This window comes from Capra hircus, chromosome 5, assembly GCF_001704415.2.
Source record: "Capra hircus breed San Clemente chromosome 5, ASM170441v1, whole genome shotgun sequence".
Lineage (NCBI taxonomy): Eukaryota > Metazoa > Chordata > Mammalia > Artiodactyla > Bovidae > Capra > Capra hircus.
In genome coordinates, this window is record NC_030812.1 from 40,487,739 (window position 1) to 40,509,480 (window position 21,742).

At 37.4% G+C, this 21,742-nt stretch overlaps 1 protein-coding gene across 1 annotated transcript in view; it reads left to right on the plus strand.

The window, feature by feature from the left end:
• The window catches only part of SLC2A13 (solute carrier family 2 member 13), a 504,156-nt gene that overhangs the window by 110,230 nt on the left and 372,184 nt on the right, over nucleotides 1-21,742 (plus strand). The window contains exon 3 of the mRNA XM_018047921.1: nucleotides 2,306-2,514. Coding sequence (XP_017903410.1) covers nucleotides 2,306-2,514 — 209 coding nt within the window. The remainder of the gene's footprint in view (nucleotides 1-2,305; nucleotides 2,515-21,742) is intronic.

Below are 21,742 nucleotides of genomic sequence, written 5' to 3' on the forward strand. Positions count from 1 at the left end.
AGTGTAGGATAATCTTTTCTCTTAAATTTTTAAAGAGAGAACACAACTGAATAGAAATTTCATTCATTTACAGCATTAAAACATACATTTAAGTAACAGATTTGGCTATACAAATTAACATCATGAAGGAAAGAGGCCAGAAATATGCATTTGTGTGAGCTAATCTTTTTAGTTCTCATCAAATGAGTCTTCCTCAGAAGAAAAGAATTTGGTTCTATCTTGAATTACAAAAATTTAGTTTCTTGGAAAGAATTACTCTGTAAGTAACTTTGCAGACCTAAATGACCCAGTAGGGTTTTGCATAAAATGCTATTATAGAAATGTGAAACAGTTATTTTCTGTTTAGTTTTTGTAGACAGTTTATATTATATAGCTGCTTTGCATCATTTCACAAAACATTTGCTAAATGCCCACTGTGCAAGATACTTTATAAGGTCCTTTGCTGAAACATGGTTAAATATGCAATCAAGTGAAATAGGTAAATAATTTATTATAATATAAGGTATAATGACATAAATTGAGGTTAAAAATGTTTTGTAGGTGAGCTGAGGAAGGAATGATTCAGTATTGGTGTAATTTTCAAAATTAATGGATTAAAGTATGAAACATGTCTAATAAGATTTTTAACATTAAGTGATTTATTTAGTCAGTCATTCATAAACACTTTGTTTACTTTCTATATCTTAGTTAATTTTTCTGAGTGTATTTGTTGCTACGGTTTGTCATAAGAGATACTCTGAAGACTCATGTAGCAGTTGTATTTTGCTTTTCTACTCTTTTTGGAATTAAAATGAAATTGCCTGGAAAATAATAGACTTGTTCACAAGATATGTGTATGGAGTCTTCAGGATTGCTGTACTTTTGATTTATTATAGCTTATCACCCGATGTGAAGAACTGACTCATTGGAAAGGACCCTGATGCTGGGAAAGATTGAAGGCAGGAGGAGAAGGGGATGACCGAGGCTGAGATGGTTGGATGTCATCACCAACTTGATGGACATGAGTTTGAGCAAGCTCCAGGAGTTGGTGATGGACAGGGAAGCCTGGAGTGCTGCCGTCCATGGGGTTGCAAAGATTTAGATACGACTGAGCGATTGAACTGAACCGAAAAGTTAGAATAGCTTTGAAAAATGTATTGAATCAGGTGGATTCTCATTAATTTATGGATTATTATGTAATCAGGACTGGCCTTCTGAGCTCTGTCACCATATATCTACCATGGAAAATATTCTGGGAACCTGGATCAGTAGGAAACATCCAAGTGTCCTAGATTGATTTTTTTTTTTTAGGTTGCTCAGCAGTGTCCAACTCTTCCTAGATTCATAGGAGCCATCAGTTTAAAGAGGCCTTGAAGTTTATGTAGTATAACTCAGTTTAAAAGAATTGAGGCCTGGAGATGTTAGGGGATTAATCCAGTGGTCAGAATAATTTGAAGAGATCTTTGATATTGATATATTCATATTGCTATTTTTGTTATTTCTCTGGCAGATTTAAAGTGGTGTGCTTATTTGCTATTTAGAATTTTGCCAGTCATTAAGTATAGACACTTATGTTGATGTATGGCAAAAACCATCACAATATTGTAATTATCCTACAATTAAAATAAGAACAGATGTCTGAAGAAGAGGACAAATGAAACAACATAAGCAGCTTTTTCATAGTCCTAAACATTTTAATAGTCATTATTTGCATCTGACTATATTTTTTCTGCTATCAGCTGCTATATGCTTTCCTAACTCTCTGTCCTTTCCCATCTCCTTGTCTTTTTTAAAAAACAAAGTACAGTGCATTTGGCCTGAAAACATATGTTGCTTGATGGCAAAATGAAGTCATAACTGGTTATTTACAGAAAAGAAATAACTGTAAAGAAATCTGAACATATATTTTAATGAACAGTATATCTTTTAACCAGATGTTAGAGAATTTTGTCTTAACCCCATGTTTATATTGTAAATTGCAAAATTATAGTAGTATTAGATAGGAATAGTGATTATGCTATTTTTCATGTTGTGTTTGGTTCAGAATACATATCCTTAATGAATGTGACTTTTGTCCATTCCTTTTCATTGTAATTTGTGGGAGAGATGAAGAAGAATCAGATTTTCTCATTTTTCAATTTCCTGCTATAGTATAAAAATGTCATTATTTCTGATGATACACATATATATATATATATGATGAAAAGAAAATCTTTCTAATTTTTACCATTATATGTTATTCCCGTGTGGTAAATGCAAACCTTTTATTCATACTCAGCATTTATAAGACCACATTTTACAGCAATATATTGATTTCTTATTGCAGGTACATGCTGGGACTTGCAGCAATTCCAGCAGTTATACAGTTTTTTGGCTTTCTCTTTTTACCTGAAAGTCCTCGATGGCTTATTCAGAAAGGACAGACTCAAAAGGCCCGTAGAATTTTATCTCAGATGCGCGGTAACCAGACCATTGATGAGGAGTATGATAGTATCAAAAACAACATTGAAGAAGAGGAAAAAGAGGTTGGCTCAGGTATGTGGATTTTATATATATATTAATTTTAACACTATACAATAATTTTACTTATAAGTCATATTCTTTTAATTTTATTTAACGTATATAAATGATGAAGTGGTTCTATATGTATAACTAAGCCAAAATAAATATATTTTAATTTCAAAAGCAAATAATTGTGTTATAAAAGAATGAAAGAAATTCCCAGAATGCCACTGTCCTCACAAAATTTTTATTTTTGTGATTTCTTTTAAGTCAGAATACTTGATATAGGTGTCATTTTGTATGGGGGGACATTTTTTGAGTATATTTTACATGTAAATATACAATATATAAAGATAAATTTGCATTATTGACGTGTCTTAAAAGTGAGCATAAACTATTGTCAAAATAAAATACTTAAGTAAAATTTAACACCTTGTTTACATATGTTACATTAATTTCCATACTAATTTTTTCCATACTAATTAATTTCCACACTAAGACTAAGCATATACCTTCATATACTAGTTATGGGATAGTTTTGCATTTCCCTGTTTTCCTTAAAATGTTTGTCTAATCACAATTTCACTATGTCAGAAAGCAAAAAGTAAAGCAAGTTTCTGGTTAATTTATGTTGATGAATATAGTTTCAGAGAAGAAATCATATAGGGATTTAAAAATTCTCAGACAGGATCTATAATCTTGACAGCTTGATTTGGGTCAGCAATTTGTTTTATGATGGGAAAAAAACAGATATTTTATAATGCTTGTTGGATTCACATTCCCCAAAACTGTTTTGTTTTCTCTCAACTTTCCTCCTGCCTCTACAGTAATGGGTTGTTCAATGGAGATGCTTAACTTATATTAGTAAAATGGTTGTTCATACATGAAAAAATACCAAACACAAAAACACCCCTTTAATAATATATGTCTTACACAAGTCTTGGAAGGTCGTTCACTCACCTCTCTTACTATTCTTTGGATACTGAAGAAATAGTAGAATGAACGCTGTTCAGAAACCGGTCACTCTGTAGCCATACATGTGTGCCTAGTTGCTCAGTTATGTCCGACTCTTTGCGACCCTGTGGACTGCAGCCTGTCAGGCTCCTCTGTTCGTGGATTTTCCAAGCAAGAATACTGGAGTGGGTCGCCATGCCCTCCTCCAGGGGATCATCCCAACCCAGGTATCGAACCCAGTTCTCCCACATTGCAGGTGGATTCTTTACCAACTGAGCCACCAGGGAAACCCAATGTGGCTTGACTTAGATATACACAGCACAACACTGATCTTATTACTTCCTTGCTCAGACCAAAGCCTTTAGCTAATTGTGAGCCCAATCTAGGTGAAGGTCATTTTTAACAAAAAGTTTCTCAGTATATACACCACGTGCCTGGCATTGTCAGCATTTCTAATACTCTGCGTGCACCTGTGCACGTGTCCTTAGTCACTTTAGTCGTGTCCAGCTCTTTGCAGCGCTATGGACTACAGCCTGTCAGCTCCTCTGTCCACGGTATTTTCCAGGCAAGAGTACTGCAGTGGATTGTCATGCTTTCCTCAAGGGGATCTTCCCAACCCAGAGATTGAACCCACGTCTCTAATGACTCCTGCATTGGCAGGCAGGTTCTTTACTCTAGTGCCGACCTGGGAAGCCCAAGTACTCTGCGCATTAGTGCATATATTAAAGAGAATTTTGCTTCAACAAAATAATTCATTTTTATGGGTTCAGGATTGTATTAGGTTTTAAAATATAATTTCAAATGTTGATTTAAGTTACAAATAACTTATTTTATGCTTCTGACTAAATTCCTTTCATCAGTTACTTGAATTAAATATGAGGTTGTTTTTGTAGTAATCAGTACACTTGAAACCCATGTGCTAATAATGTGTGAGTGGAAATATTTGTTGAGTATTAGGTTATATTAAATACTACTTAGAATATAAGTTTTTATTAATCTATGTAAGGGGTAGGAGAACAACTTAATTTAAAAAAAAAAAAAAACATGTTCTTGTTTTGAAGTGGGTATACCACAGAGTCTACTACACTGCTTTGGAGATGCAGCTTCGTTTTGACTACTTAAGAATTTGTCTGACTGGTCTAGCCATGCAGTTGTTGACACTGCACATTGCCTCTCGTGACTATTTGCAATGTATAATCAAATGGGTTTTTATAGATACTTGAGGTAAACAGGATTGCCGTTATCTGCATCTGCTTTGGTGGTGGTTGTGGTAGTTTAGTTGCTAAGTCATATCCAACTCTTGTGACCCCATGGACTGTAGCCTGCCAGGCTCCTCTCTCCATGGGATTCTCCAGGCAAGAATACTGGAGTGGGTTGCCATTTCCTTCTCCAGAGATTGAACCCAGGTCTCCTGCATTGCAGGCAGATTCTTTACTAACTGAGCTACAAGGGAAGCCCCACTTTAATTTTTATCAGAAGTCTTTGGGAACTACTTACTGTGTTTAAGCTATTTAAATATTAGCTATTTAATACTTTCCATTTAGCTATTAAAATTAAATCGCTCACTCAGTCATGTCTGGTTCTTTGCGACCCCATGGACTGTAGCCCACCAGACTCCTCCACCCGTGGGATTCTCCAGGCGAGAATACTGGAGTGGGTTGCCACTTCCTTCTCCAGGGGATCTTCCCAACCCAGGGATCAAACCCAGGTTTCCCACATTGCAGGCAGACACTTTTAACCTCTATTTAATCATTTCCTCATTAAACATTGCTTTATATGCACATTTGGCACAAATTTTCTTTTTAAATTATATACATAAATGTATTTGTTATACATTACATATTCATTGAAAATTTAAAGAAAAGGCAGCCATCATTTCAAAGACAAAGTGGCAGAAATCTTAATACTGTGTTATTCACTGAATCTCAACATGTCTTATGCTTGATTAAATATTATAAACTTTATAACTAATAGGATTAATAATTTATCCATTTATGATTTATATTATTTGAGTATTATCATCTTGCTTAATTTTAAAACTAATCCATTGTTCTTTTATAAAGGTAAAGAATTAATAGCATTATGGCATGAATGCACACAGTTTTGCCCATGTTACATGACACCAGTAACTTGGGGCTTCATTTTTGTTATTGAGGAATCTGACCACAATAAAACATGTTTTGCACAGTATCCATTTTATTGCATCATTTTCATGTCCATGAGCAAAACTGTGTCAATTCAGTTGGAAAATAGAGAGCAGTGCTAGAATTTGCCTTAACAACCAGGATGTCTTGCCCTCAGTCACTTTACATTTGAAGATAGGCTACATGAACTATTACACATGAAGAAACAGCTAACTTTGAAATAAAAATGTTCTGGCTCAGAGAAGATTCAGCCATTGTGTTGGAGGATTAGAGAGTGACGTATGTCAATCAGTCCATGGATTCTGTTGAGACGAATTTCAAGCCATGACTTGGAGCCCAAAAAGTCCGAGTGGTGGAAGACAGTTGATTGGAGGGAAGAACCTTGACCTAGGCACTGTATATACCCTGATATTCCAGGAGGGTAGAAAGTAGTTGTTTAATAATACTGCTTTTTCTTTTAGGCAGAAATATTTTATCATCAGACATGGTGGCTTAGTTTCTTGCTACCTGTGAGCGTGCTAAATCTGATTCCAGATCAGTAAACCATGTCCTTCTCTGAGTTCCCAGTGGATTTGTGACTTGTGACTGTTGTGCTACTTAGTGAAGTGAAAGTTGCTCAGCTGTGTCTGACACTTTGTGACCCCGTGGAATTCTCCAGGCCAAAATACTGTAGTAGGTAGCCTTTCCCTTCTCTAGAGGATCTTCCCAACCCAGGGACTGAACTGAGGTCTCCCACATTGCAGGTGTACCTTCTCTATTTATGCAAATTTTTTTTCCTTGGTCACTTGAATTTAAATTTGACCTCTTTGAGGAAAATAGGGATAGTGACTGAATTATATATTAATTTTTTTGATGTAGGAAATGTCAGTGTATATGGGACTTAATTACTTCTGGATTCAAAACACAATTTATGACTTTATGCAGTGAATATTGTGGCTTCTCTGAACAGGTCAGCAGCAGAGATGAGGCTCATAGGCCTTGCTTGGAATAGGATGGGGTTAAAATGGGATTTCATCTCTTCTGCACGTGGCATGAAGGTCGACCTCAAATTAGGTCCTATTTGCCTTAGACAACAGATCCAAAAATATTGCTTTGATTTATGTCAAAGAGTATTCTCTGTTTTCTTTTGAAAGTTTTATGGTTTCCAGTTGTACATCTAGGTCTTTAATCCATTCTGTTTATTTTTAAATATGATGTGAGAAAATATTCTAATTTTATTCTTTTATATGTAGTTATCTGGTTTTTCCAGCACCACTTACTATAGAGACTGTATTTTCCTCATTGTGTATTCTTGCCTCCTTGTCATAGATTGACCAACCATAAATGTATGGGTTTATTTCTGGGCTCTCTATTCTCTCTATTCTCTATTCATTGTTCTGCATGTCTATTTTGTGGTCAGTACCATACTGTTTTGATGACTTTGTAGGAAGTCAGGAAGCATGATACCTCCAACTGTTATTTTTTTCAATATTGTGTTGGCTTTTCAGTGTCTTTTGTGTTTCCATAAAAATCTTAAAATTACTTGTTTATTTCTGTGAAGTGTACCACTGGTAGTTTGATAGGGATTGCACTGAATCTGTAGATTGTCTTGGGTAGTGTGGTCATTTTAACAATATTAATTCTTCCTATCCATCAACATGGTATATCTTTGCATCAGTTTGTATCATCTTCCATTTCTTTCACAGTGTTTTATAGTTTTCTGAGTACAGGTATTTTATCTCCTTAGTTAAATTTATTCCCTAGGTATTTTTTAATGTGATGGCAAGTGGGATTAAAAAAAATTCTCATTTTGGCACTTTATTGTTAATGTGTAGAAATGCAGCAGATTTCTATATATTAAATTTGTATCCTGTAACTTCATTAGTTACAGTGCTTTTTCAGTGGCATCTTTAGGATTTTTAATGTATAGTACCATATCATCTGCAGACAGTGACCGTTTTACTTCTTTCTTTCAGATTTGGATTCCTTTTATTTTTCCTTCTGCTTGGCTGTGGCTGGGACATCTGAAAATAGTGATGAGAGAAGGCATTCTTACCTTCTTCCTGATCTTATAGAAAGTCCTTTCAATTTTCACTGTTGAGTATGACATTAGCTGTGGGTTTGTCATAAATGGTTTTATTATGTTGAAGTATGTCCCCTGTATACCCACTTTGTGGAGAGTTTTAAATCACAAATGGATGCTGAATTATGTCAAAAGGTTTTTCTGTGTCTGTTGAGATTATCCTATGATTTTTATTCTTCACTTTGTTAATGTGGTATATCACATTAATTGATTTGTGGATATTTAGCCATGTCTGGAATAAATTCCACTTGATCATGGTGTGTGATTCTTCTAATGTATTGTTGTATTTGGTTTGCTGTTATTTTGTTGAGGATTTTTGCATGTGTGTTCATCAGTGATACTGGCCTGTAATTTTTTTTTAATATATATATTTCTGTTTGGTTTTGGTATCAGAGTTATTCTTGTCTTGTAGAATGAGTTTGGAAGCATTCATGCCTCTGTAATTTTTGGCAGTAGTTTGAGAATTACAGGTGCTAACTCTTTTATAAATGTTTGGTAGAATTCACCTGTGAAGCCATCTGGTCTAGATGTTTGTTAGTTGAGAGTTTTCGATTATTGATTCAGTTTCATTTCTGGTAATCAGTCTGTTTCTATTTTCTATTTCATTCTGGTCAGTCTTGAGAGATTGTACATTTGTAGGAACTCGTCCATTTCTTCTAGATTATTCATTTTATTAGAGTATAATCATTCATACTGTCCTTTGTATTTCTCTGTTGTTGATTGTAAGTATTCCTTTTTCATATCTGATATAATTTAATTGGGTCCTCTCTCCTTTTTTGTTACCAGTCTGACTTAAACTTATCAATTTTGTTTGTTTTTTTAAAGAACTGGCTCTTCATCTCATTGATCTCTTCTATTATTTTTTTAGTCTCTATTTTATTTATGTCTGTAATTCTGTGGTCTTTGATTTCTTTCCTTTGGCTAACTTTGAGTATTCTTTGTCTTTTGGTTCCTTAAGTATAAGGTTAAGTTGTTCATTTGAGATTTTTCTCATTTCCTGAGGTTGGTTTGTATCACTATGCATTTCCCTCATAGAACTGCTTTTGCTACATCCCATAGACTTTGAATCATTGTGTTTTGTTTTCACATGTCTGAAGTTATGTGTGTGTGTGTGTGTGTGTGTGTGTGTGTGTATAATGTCTTCTTTGATTTCTTTCCCATGCCCTCACTTCCGTGTGTGTGTGTGTGTGTGTGTGTGTGTGTGTGCGTGCGTGCACACGTGTTGTGTGTTTAGATCTGAAATTAGGCCATTCTGACACGACTGAGCGACTTCAGTTTCACGCATTGGAGAAGGCAATGGCAGCCCACTCCAATGTTCTTGCCTGGAGAATCCCAGGGATGGGGGAGCCTGGTGGGCTGCCGTCTATAGGGTCGCACAGAGTCGGACACCACTGAAGCAACTTAGCAGCAGCAGCAGGAGCAGCAGATAGCATATATGGGCTTCCTTGGTAGCTCAGCTGGTAAAGAATCTGCCTGCAATTCAGGAGACCCCATTTCGATTCCTGGGTCGGGAAGATCCCCCAGGAGAAGGAATAGGCTACTCACTCCAGTATTCTTAGGCTTCCCTGGTGGCTCAGGCAGTAAAGAATATGCCTGCAATTCAGAAGACCTGAGTTTGATCCCTGAGTTGGGAGGATCACCTGGAGGGTATGGCAACCCTCTCCAGTATTCTTGCCTAGAGAATCTCCATGGACAGAAGAGCCTGGTGGGCTACAGTCCAAGGGGTCGCAAAGAGTCAGACATGACTGAGAGGCTAAGTGCAGCACAGCACAGATAGCATATATGTGGGTTTGTTTTGTATCCATTCAGCCAGTCTGTATCCTTTCATGGGAGCATGTAGTCTGTTTAAATTGAAAGTAATTATTGATAATTATGTACCTACTGCCTTTTAAAAAAATGTTTTGGGGTAGTTTTGTAGTTAGTTTTTGCTCTTCTTTTGATTTATGCTCTTGCGGTTTGATCTTTAGTGTTATGCTTTGATTCCTTTTTCTTTTTTATAGACATCTATTACAGGTTTCTGGTTTGTGGTTACCATGAGGTTTTTTTTTTTTTTTTAATGTAACTTTTGCTCCTTAGAAGGAAAGTTATGACCAACCTAGACAGCATATTAAAAACCGGTGACACTACTTTGTCAACAAAGGTCCATCTAGTCAAGGCTATGGTTTTTCTAGTAGTCATGTATAGATGTGAGAGTTGGACTATAAAGAAAGCTGAGCACTGAAGAATTGATGCTTTTGAACTTTGGTGTTGGAGAAAACTCTTGAGAGTCCCTTGGACTGCAAGGAGATCCAACCAATCCATCCTAAAGGAGATCAGTCCTGGGTGTTCATTGGAAGGACTGATGTTGAAGCTGAAACTCCAGTACTTTGGCCACCTGATGCGAAGGGCTGACTCTTTGGAAAAGACCCTGATGCTGGGAGGGATCAAGGGCAGGAGGAGAAGGGGATGACAGAGGGTGAGATGTTGGATGACATCACGGACTCATGGACATGAGTTTGAGTAAACTCTGTGAGTTGGTGATGGACAGGGAGGCCTGGAGTGCTGTGGTTAATGGAGTCACAAAGAGTCAGACATGACTGAGCTGAACTGAGTATATATATATATATGATTATTTTAAGTTGCTAATCTCTTCATTTCAAATACAATTTAATAATCCTATGTTTTCTTCAACCTTCCCCAGGATTACTTTTCTTGACATCGAATTTTACATATCTTTGTTTTGTGTATTCCTCAACTACTTATCACAGATACAGATGACTTTATACTGCTTTTGTCTTTTAACCTTTTGTACTAACTTTGTCCATGCTTGATTAATACCTTTACTGTGTTTTTACCTTTATTGTATTTTTGCCTTAACCAGTGAGCTTTTTTCCTTTAGTAATTTTTATGTTTTTAGTTGTGTCTTTTTTTGCTGTTGTTGTTCACCTTTCACATTTATTGTAAAGGAGTTATTGTGGTGCTGAACTGAAAGAGTTCTTATCTATAAGCAAAGGAGTTCTTTTGCTTCTCTGTAAACCTTTTGATCTCATCATCAAATCTGAATGAATGCCTAGCTGGGTAGGTAATTTTTGATGTAGGTTTTTCGCTTTCACCACTTTGGGTATATTGTGACACCCTTCTCACCTCAGGGTTGGTGATGAAAAGTCAGCTGATAGACCTGGGAGTCCCAAGTCTCATGCCTGTGCACTTGTGTGTGGTCCTGAGTCCTAGGCCCTCAGTGGATGTAGCCATCTCCAAGGACGGCTGTATACTCAAGGGGTTTTACAGCAGCCTTCCTACTTTTGGGGGGCTTTGTCCTCTCCAGGTTAGTTACTTGGCTTGAGACATCCCAGTGCTTATAGCCTACTACTACCAGGTCCCTAGATTGTTTAACTAGAGGGGGGCTTATTAGTACCACTGTCCACATTGTAGAACAAGTTCCCCAAAATGGATAATGCCAGTATCTGTGTTCCCAGGGTAAGCTCCAATTGCTTCTGGATTCTTCTGGAGATTCTTTAATATTGGCTTGCATCTGACCCAGGATCCTTTAAAGCTACTGCTTCTGCCCTAGGTCCCTAAACATGTGACATTTTGATTGCACTCTAAGAGTGGAGTCTCTATCTTCCACAGCTCTCCTGAATGTGAACACTACTGACCTTCAAATCCAGATATTCTAGGGGCTGGTCTTCCCAGTGAAGGGCTCCCTGCATTCCTCTTATTGTGGCTCACCCACCTAGAGGCATGGGTCTTGACTATATCTTTGCTTCTCCTACCCATCTCATTGTGCTTTCTTCTTTATATCTTTAGTTATATAGTACTTTTTTCTGGTAGATTCTGGTCTTTCTCATCAATATTGCTCTGTAAATGGTTGTAATTTTTGTGTGCCCATGAGAGGAGGGGAGCTGAGGGTCTTTCTACTCCACCATTATGGCCAAGCTTTCTTCATTTTCATATTTTTTAAATTAAGATATAATAATTAACATATAACTTTGTATTAGTTTCAGGTGTACAACATAATGATTTCATATATGTTCATACTGTGAAGTGATTCTCACACACAGTAAAAAACATTTTTTTCTTAACTTTTTCAATTTTTTATCCTACACCAGAGAACAACAAACATATACGTCAGGTGGTGTCATAGGGAGAGTTGAAGGCTGTTACTGACATGCTTCTCAGAAGAAGCCTGTTAGACAGGACTCAGGGAAAGTCTGACAGGCACTCTTTCTGGAACTCCCTTCTAGGCTCTGCACTACAGGATTAAAGCAGGATCATTGTAGGGAAAATGTGAACAAAGAAAGTTTTCTCTCCCTGGAGAAATATACGGATGTTGTTGCTTGAATCCTTACAAAAAGACCAGGGAAAGTCTTTCGGGATCATCAAGGCAACTTTGGTGCTCCAGCAGGTTGATAATGGGAGCCAGGCAAGGGGGAGACTGAGTACAGACCTGAGGTGGCAGGGGCAGCCTCCTGCAAATAGTTTCATCTGTTTATAGCACATGGGCAATATGAAGAATTGAAAATGTAAAAAGACTTTTTTTTTTTTTAACAAAGAACTTCTTTGTATGTCCTATCTTATATATATGTATATATATACATATATGAAAGTAAAGTCGCTCAGTCATGTCCGACTCTTTGCGACCCCATGGACTGTAGCCTACCAGGCTTCTCCATCCATGAGATTTTCCAGGCAAGAGTACTGGAGTGGGCTGCCATTTCCTTCTCCAGAGGATCTTCCCAACCCAGGGGTTGAATCCAGGTCTCCTGTTGTAGGCAGATGTTTTGCCATCTGAGCCACCAGGGAATATATGGAAATCTTTTTACAGTTAATATTGCCTCAGTACAGTTCATTTCAGTCACTCAGTCGTGTCCAACTCTTTGCGACCCCATTAACCACAGCACTCCAGGCCTCCCTGTCCATGACCAGCTTCCAGAGTTTACTCAAACTCATGTCCATTGAGTTGGTAATGCCATCCAACCATCTCATCCTCTGTTGTCCCCTTCTCCTCCTGCCTTCAATCTTTCCCAGCATCAGGATCTTTTCAAAAGAATCAGCTCTTCACATTAGGTGGCCCAAGTATTGGAGTTTCAGGTTCAACATCAGTCCTTCCAACAAATATTCAAGATTGATTTCCTTTAGGATGGACTGGTTGGATCTCCTTGCAGTCCAAGGGACTCTCAAGCGTCTTCTCCAACACCACAGTTCAAAAGCATCAATTCTTCAGTGCTCAGCTTTCTTTATAGTCCAACTCCCACATCCAGACATGACTGCTGGAAAAACCATAGCCTTGACTAGATGGACCTTTGTTGGCAAAGTAATGTCTCTGCTTTTTAATATTCTGTCTAGGTTGGCCATAACTTCCTCCAAGGAGTAAGCATCTTTTAATTTCATGGCTACAGTCACCATCTGCAGTGATTTTGGAGCCCCCAAAAGTAAAGTCTGCCACTGTGTCCACTTTTTCCCCATCTATTAACCATGAAGTGATGGGACCAAATGCCATGATCCTGATTTTCTGAATGTTGAGTTTTAAGCCAACTTTTTCACTCTCCTCTTTTACTTTCATCAAGAAGTTCTTTAGTTCTTCAATTTCTCCCATAAATGTGGTATCATCTGCATATCTGAGGTTATTGATATTGACTGACTGAGTGAGTGAAGTCGCTCAGTCGTGTCCGACTCTTTGCGGCCCCATGGATGTAGCAGCCTACCACGCTTCTCTGTCCATGGGATTTTCCAGGCAAGAGTACTGGAGTGGGTTGCCATTTCCTTCTCCAGAGGATCTTCCCGACCCAGGGATTGAACCCAGGCCTTCCACATTGTAGGCAGACGTTTTACCATCTGAGCCATCAGGGAAGTTGGTTTACCTAAAACACAGATACTTCCAAAATTGATTTATTTCATGTAAGAATGTCACCGAGAAATTGCCCTACCCTTTGGGCATGAAAATCTTAATATTTAGGTGTATGTGAGAATAGCAGCCCAGAGGTACTAGTTAATGCTTTAAACTGAAATTAGATCCAGGCCTACTGGTTGCTAGTCACTGTTGTGGTACATTCAGGTTATCTATGCAGTGTATATTCTTTGCAGAAACACTTATGTCAAGAAGATTTGCATTGTTTAATTGTATCAACAAATCAGCTCAGTAATCTGCAAGAATGTTGACTCTTTGTTTTGCCTTCATTGGGTAGTTTAATCTCCAGCCTGGAAAGAAAGAATGTTGTAGGATGCAAAATTTATTCAAGATCCTCCTGTGAGTTCACGTTTTAAAGCCTGGTATGATTTACCTCTAGCTGTTAGGAGGTCATACCTATGCCATACAGGAAAGAATAGCGGCATCTCTCTCTTTTTTTCTTCCAGTAATTTTATAGTTAGGTCATCAAGATTCATATCCTTGTAAGTCAGTTTCCTTTTTCTTATGAATTGATATTGTCTGTGGCCATTTCAACAAATCATATTCTGCAGAGAGGTCAAAAAGGGTAGATACATATCATCTGCTTTAATAGAAATCCTTCCAAAAGTTCTGTAGATATCTAATTCCAGCCTAATGACATTTCGGTGGAATTGCTCATTGCAGTTGACATCTATTGCCCTTAGCTCAAAGTGTTATTTTTCCAAATATTTCTGGTAGTTTTGCTTATATTTTCTTTGTGTGATAGTAGTGTTTCCTGACTGAAAATAATGCATATGTGCTATTTACTGGGTAAGTTTGAAATAGATATTAACAAATTGTTTCTCAGCAAGATGGACAACCAGTTTTCCATACGTAGGGAAAAAAATGTTTCTATATCTAATATTCTTGAAATTGTTGCACAATTACCCGGATTGTCAACTGTGAGGCTGTTATATATATCTCCTATGGTAAATGGTAGATTAAAATAAAAGGTTAAGTGAAAAGCTACTTTAATTCTCTATCTTTGTGTTAACAATCTGTAAGCTGAAGGATTGTTAAAAGAATATATAATTCTATTCAGTTTTTTTGTTAAACTTATTTTCTTAGGCATCATGACTTATTTAAAAGAACTGCTATTTAGTTCAGCATGGCTTTAAATAAAAGTTGCTTTGACCCCAGAGAACTTTTAAAATCATAAGCAAAATTGGAATACTTCTTAGGTTTTACATTAAAATGTTATTGACTCTCCTCTTAAAAAGAGATAAGAAACAACACTGAGAAGATTTTCTACTCTGTAAATCACTGAAAAAGAAAGTACTTTTCAGATTACCTATAGCCTTTCAAGCCATTTTTACTGGTTAATATTGAAAATTCAAGTTGTTTCAGAAAGTTGATAGTTGATAGTTGATCCTTCTGCTTTCTTGCTAGTTCAGTTCAGTTGCTCAGTCGTGTCTGACTCTGCTACCCCATGAATTGCAGCACACCAGGCCTCCCTGTCCATCACCAACTCCCGGAGTTCACTCAGACTCACATCCATCGAGTCAGTGATGCCATCCAGCCATCTCATCCTCTGTCGTCCCCTTCTCCTCCTGCCCCCAATCCCTCCCAGCATCAAAGTCTTTTCCAATGAGTCAACTCTTCGCGTGAGGTGGCCAAAGTACTGGAGTTTTAGCTTTAGCATCAGTCCTTCCAAAGAACACCCAGGACTGATCTCCTTTAGGATGGGCTGGTTGGATCTCCTTGCAGTCCAAGGGACTCTCAAGAGCCTTCTCCAACACCACAGTTCAAAAGCATCAATTCTTCGGCACTCAGCCTTCCTCACAGTCCAACTCTCACATCCATACATGACCACTGGAAAAACCATAGCCTTGAGTAGACGGACTTTTGTTGGCAAAGTAATGTCTCTGCTTTTGAATATGCCATCCAGGTTGGTCATAACTTTTCTTCCAAGGAGTAAGCATCTTTTAATTTCATGGCTGCAATCACTATCAGCAATGATTTCAGAGCCCCCCAAAGTAAAGTCTGACACTCTTTCCACTCTTTCCCCCTCTATTTCCCATGAAGTGATGGGACCAGATGCCATGGTCTTAGTTTTCTGAATCCATCTCATAGAAAAATCCATGCTTAAGACGTTTTGCTTGTGTCAAATTTTTCTTTTGTATTCCAACACATTATAAAGTTTTTCTGTATTTAATATAGATAGGAGGAGAAAACCAAGCAAAGTACATTTCAAAAGGAATGTAGTTCTTGAGCTGCTGCTTCAGGGAAGTTCATTGCCAACTTAACACTAAATCCATCATTCAGCACAAATGATAGTCTGCTCTGTAAATAAAATCATGGTCTGGAGATTTCTTTCCTTGAGAAAAGACAAACTGTTGTGCCCTTTAAAGGTTACCTAGTGCTTAGAGAAGGTTAGACGAATATCCTGAAGAAAATGCAATTTTCTTCATCTGAAAAGGAAAGGTTTGTGAGCCATTCTTGAATGTTGTGACTTTTTAGTGATAACAGGACAGTTCCATTGATGGGCTGTTGAATCAATCATGATATTGATAACCATGTTGTGTACTATCTGAAGAAACTTGCCTATTTACAGATGTCAGAAGAGATCATCTCAAATGTTTCTCAAATGTTTTAAATTCAGTTTGCAGATAAAGTGGTCACACAACGTTAATTTTCTCCTTCTTTTACCACTTTACATCAAGCCTTATAAACACTCATGAGGGTGATTTTTAAGCTGTTAAATTTAACTAATTTAAAATTTTTAATTTAACAAATTATTTAGTTTTTAGTCTTAGTGAACACTTACCATATAGATATATACATTTCAGTTAACTTACTTATCTGCGTTTAAATTATTTGAAATGTATTCGATAAGGAGATATGTGCTTGGCAGGATAGACTGAGGAGAAGATTACTACATTTATGAAGCTATGCCAATAATAAATTGCTGTAGAATTGTCTTCACACTTTGAGTATAGTGTTTTCCTCCCTGATTTTTTTCAAGATATTTCCTTGAAAATGATTCCACTGCATGTCTTAGAAGAAAATAAATCTTCAAAATACCTTTTTTAAAAGGTAGAATCTAATAAATGCTCTTTCTAGGGGATGAAGGAGACCTAGAGACTTTTAAAACCAGGTTTGTATAAAAGCAAAGATGATTTTTAGTGCTATCTTATTCATTATCTCATTCATATTTAAACAATAATAGTGTGAAAATGACAGTAGCAATAACTGTTTACTTGGTTCTGTAAATGTTTCATGCATGTGTGCGTGCGCACACACACCATTCTCTGATTTTAAAACAATCCTACAGTTCAGACTTTATCATCCATATTGTATTGAGAAAATGGACCGCTGTCACAGTCAAACAGCTGGGAAGTGAACGAGGCAGGATGTGAGCCTTACCTCACCACCTCTCAAGCCTCTCCTTATTCCACTTGGCTAATTGTTCATCTCATGCCACCTCTGCATTATGCAGTTTGGATGTTTATGCTGAAAAAAGAGATTAGGCCTTGCCCTTGCTCTTAAGAAGCTAAGTTTTATAACTTCCTTAAGTTTGTCTTCCTTTTCTAAAGGGAAAAAACAGAAAACAACCTCAAAAATATGAATAAGACAACCCTTGGAGTCAGTTGGCAAATAATTTACTTGAGTTGCTTTCACTTTGAGAGCATATTTGTCTTCAGTTCCCTCAGTTCCACTCTGATGTCATTGCCTGAGCGGGTTTCTGCTGCTCATCTCTGGTTATCAGGTAACAGCGGCTTCTGCTGGTCTTGCTTCTGGCATTCACTTTCATTTACTTTCTTCATTCACCCTCTTCTTTCACTTTCTCAGAGGCCTCCAAGGCTTATCATCCCCACACATACACAACATCACATCCCTCTCCTCAGAAACAAATTGCATGATATATTAATAAACTTTCTTTAAAATCTGGTTTTAGCTTATCTTTCCAGTTTATTTCACTAGAGCCAAGACTTTGTCATCCTTAAAAGGAAGATGCCACCTTGGAGGATGCCACCTTCATTGACTGAGTGGAGCCTCCTGACTCTCAGGTGTGGGGAACTGATGACTAGAGGTGGGAGATGGTCAGGTGGAGTTCCTGAGCTTCACTATTTGAACCAACCAGTGCTTCCTACCAAGAAGATGTAAATATTGCCTCACACTAAAAAGTATATTTCATTTGAAAGCTAGTGACATGGTGAAGATTTTCTGTGCTAAGAAGTCCTTAACCTGATCCATCATCATTTACTTTTGGAGAGTTGTTGAAATAGAAGTACTTAGGTAATTCTTTCTGCTTAGTCTAGTAGATGCTGATATTGTTTTTATTGGGTTGTACAAGTGTAGAAAGTCTACAAATTTTATAAAATCATGTTTCCTTTGAAAGAAATAAATTTTAAAAGGTAGTATAGGGATATTTTAATGTGTTTAATATGATAGGCTTGGCACTGTTCTCATTGGTGGTAGAATGACTTTTATTTTGATGCCTTATTACGGGAGTCCTGAACTTTCTCTGTAAGGGCCGGATAGTAAATACTTGGCTTTGTGGCCACATCATTTCTGTCGGAACTACTTAACCTGCTATTGCAACATGAGTGCAACCAGAGACAAACTGTGAAGGAATGAGTGTGGCTTGTGCAATAAAACACAAAAGCTTATTATTTTGTACCTCTTTTATTTTATTATTTATAAAAATAGGGAGCTGCCCAAATTTGGCCTATGAGTTATAGTTTACTGACCCCTTCTTAGTCAGTGATTAAAATTTTTTTATGATGATAAGAAAAGTGCTATTTTCATGCTTTGGTATTTGCTTTTAAAAGTATTTGTTGTATTATAATTTTATACACAGGGTATATTTATTTATAAAGAAACACAGGCTATTCAACTTCATTGACACTTTTTCTTGATTGGTAACATATTATCACCCCATTTTAGTAGTTGGAACTGAACAAAATGAAACTCTTTTCTCTTTAAATGAATTCCCAAAGATAATTGTTCAAACTTTTTCTGATCTTTTTTTTTTAAGGTGACAGTTGATTAACCTTTATTTTTTGACTATCAACTATAATAGAAGTGTTAGTTGCTCATTTGTGTATGACTCTTTGCAATCCCATGGACTATAGTCCACCAGGCTCTTCTGTCCATGAAATTCTCCAGGCAAGAATACTGGAGTGGGTTGCCGTTTCCTTCAGAAATATTAGAAGAGAGGTAGTTAAAAAGTCAAGAGTTTGGGGCGTCCCTGGTGACCCAGTGGTTAAGAATCTGCCTTGCACTGCAAGGGACACAGGTTTGATCCCTGGTCTGGGAACATCCCACATGCCTCAGAGCAACTAAGCCCACGCACCACAACTACTGAGCCCACACTTTAGAGGCCTTAAGCCACAACTACTGATGTTCTCACGTCTAAAGCCTGCACTCTGCAACAAGAGAGAAGACACCACAATGAGAAGCCTGGGAAGTGGAATGAAGAGTAGACCCTGTTTGCCACAACTAGAGAAAGCTTGCATGCAGTAGTGAAGACCCACCACAACCAGAAGATAAAAGAAAGAAAAGAAGAACTGAGAGTTTTATAAGGCTAGAATAATTTGTTTACCCGCAAGCATTGTTTGACTACTTATCGTGTGTCAGGCTGTGCTAGGTGCCAGTTTACGGGCTTTTATAATAATGATGGCTTATATTTCTTGAACACTTTGTATGTGCCAATCATTATAAGTCCATTATGTATCTAACCAGTATAATTGTCATAGCAACAGAGGTAAATGCCAGTAGGATCTGCATTTCACAGATGAAGAAACTGACTCAGTGGGGTTAAGTAATTTGCTGAAGATCACAGGAAAGCCAAGAATGTTCTAAGTAATTGTCTCTCTTAACAGCCATACTCTATAGCTTGTCATACTGAATAAAATAGACAAGGTCCCTATTGTGATGGACTTTATTTAGAACTAAAAGAAACAGTCACTTACAATATAAGTAAAAAAGAAACTGCCACCTATTGTCAATAATATTGAAATGTTCTGTAGAGGAAAGGGGGACTATTCCAAAGAGAGATCACACAAATACTAATAGAGATGGGGGCGATGACTGTGGGATTGCTGTGAACACAGTAATACACAGGAGAATCAGGTAAAATTCTTTTAAATCATATAAAGCTTTCAGTAATCTCATCTGTTAATGTTACACTTATGTAGCCCTTTGAAGAACACAAATGCATCGATTCAGAATGCAGTTTGCATGGTTTCAATTATACCAGTGAGGGTAGTCTATCATGTGATATATTTTTATTTCTGTTAATCATCCTTTAAACAATGGATAATATTTAGTCAACAAATCAAAAGGCTTTAAGTAAGTAAGAAGGGATGGTTTCTTTATTACATTTCATTATTCAAAATCTATTGTGTCCCTTGAAAACTTGAGAGAGGGGAGTTTAGGACATACATTGATTTTCCAAAAGGAAGTACAGGTCCACAAAGAGACAACAATTATCTCACAAAATCCAGTTTACTAAAATATATATGATGTTAAATTTCTGATGAATTTCTATAAAGAAGTGGTGACTCTTTCATACTTACTTGGCTAGTTGTTATTTAGTCACTAAGTTGTGTCCAACTCTTGTGACCCCATGGGCTGTAGCCCGCCAGGCTCGTCTGTCCGTGGGGATCTGTCCATGCTCTTTCCTTCACGAGGGGCTCTTCCTAACCCAGAGATCAAACTGTGTCTCCCGCATTGGCAGGCAGATTCTTTACTGATGAGCCACCAGGGAAGCACACTTAACTTTGCTGTTTCCTGTGTATTTTAAAGTTTGAAGATATGGTAAAATTAGAACAGGACCTATAGTAAGGGGCAAACTTGCATATCCATTGGCAGCAGAACTTTCATTACACTCATTCATGTGTTCATTTAACAAGAACTGGGCACCTGCCAAATACCGTACTCTGTTCTGACTGCTAAGGTTATGGCAGTGACCACAGCACAGACTCCTCCTTCATGGGTCAACATTCTGGTGAAGGAATGCAGACAAAAAAGAAGTATGTAGTATACTATGAAGGGGTGACTGTGGTATGGAAATGTAAATTCTGTGGAGGAGACAGTGTTAGCAGCCTGTGGGTTAGAAAGGGGAAGAGTGGCCTCTTTGACGAGGTGCCCTCTGAACAGTCCTGAAGAAGTGAGAGAGCCAGCCATACACTTGTCTCCAGGAAGAGTGGTCTGGGAGAGAGACCTACTGGTCATTGGTCATTAAGAACATCCCTGGGGAGGGATGGAATTTGGTAAGTTTAAGGAAGTCAGTGCTGATGGTGTGGAGTGGGAGAATAGTAGGAAATGAGATTTGAAGGTGGTTGAGGGACAGATCATAGAAATGGTCTTCAATCATTATTCACCATATTATTTATAAAACTTAGGGAAAGTGCCTGCAGCTCAGTAATTATTTGAATGACACATTTAATTTTAGTAGGATACCTTAATCAGGACACTTTTGGATTGTGTTTTGGAAACACAGCTCAAAGTAGCTTAAAATTATAAAGGAGGAGTAATATAACTTAATGTAGCTTAGGTTTAAACTTCCCTCTTGTGTGTGTACATTAATAATATATTGGCTCTATTCCCAGCTCTGCCTTCCCCATATGCTGGCAAAAATGGCTATTACAGGTTTTAGTTTTGACCTTAAATGTTACTACTTAGCAACACTAATGTTCTCCTCCCCAGTGCCTCCCACAAAAATTTCAGAGATGGCTCTTATTGCCCTGTCCTCTTCACGTGTCCACCCCTGAACTAGTCACTGTGATTAGGATTTGTGGTGACTCATTAGACATACTCATTCCAAACAACATGGAATGAGAACCAGGGAGGAGTGATTCTCCAAATAGGCATTGAAAAGTAAAAATATGTGCCTGTAAAAGAATAAGAAATAGAATGCTAAATTATTTGGAAACTGGAAATATGATTGCCATTAGTTTTATTCTAAGGACAAAAGGTAATGAGCAGCTCTGCCTGTCGAGTGAAATAGTAAGCTGCCTAGGAACACTAGCCAGACATCTCTCATTATTAAGATCTTGGTGTTAATGACTTGCTCTGAGAAGGGACTCCATTAGACAGAGGATCTAATGTTTCAATCTTAGCAGTGAGAATAGAGTTTGACATTTGGTAGGTACCCAATTTTGTTACATGAATGAGGATATAATTTTACAACAGAGCTAGAAACAACTTTTAGGAAGATGCAGTTTTAAACATCAGCATCACCTCTGT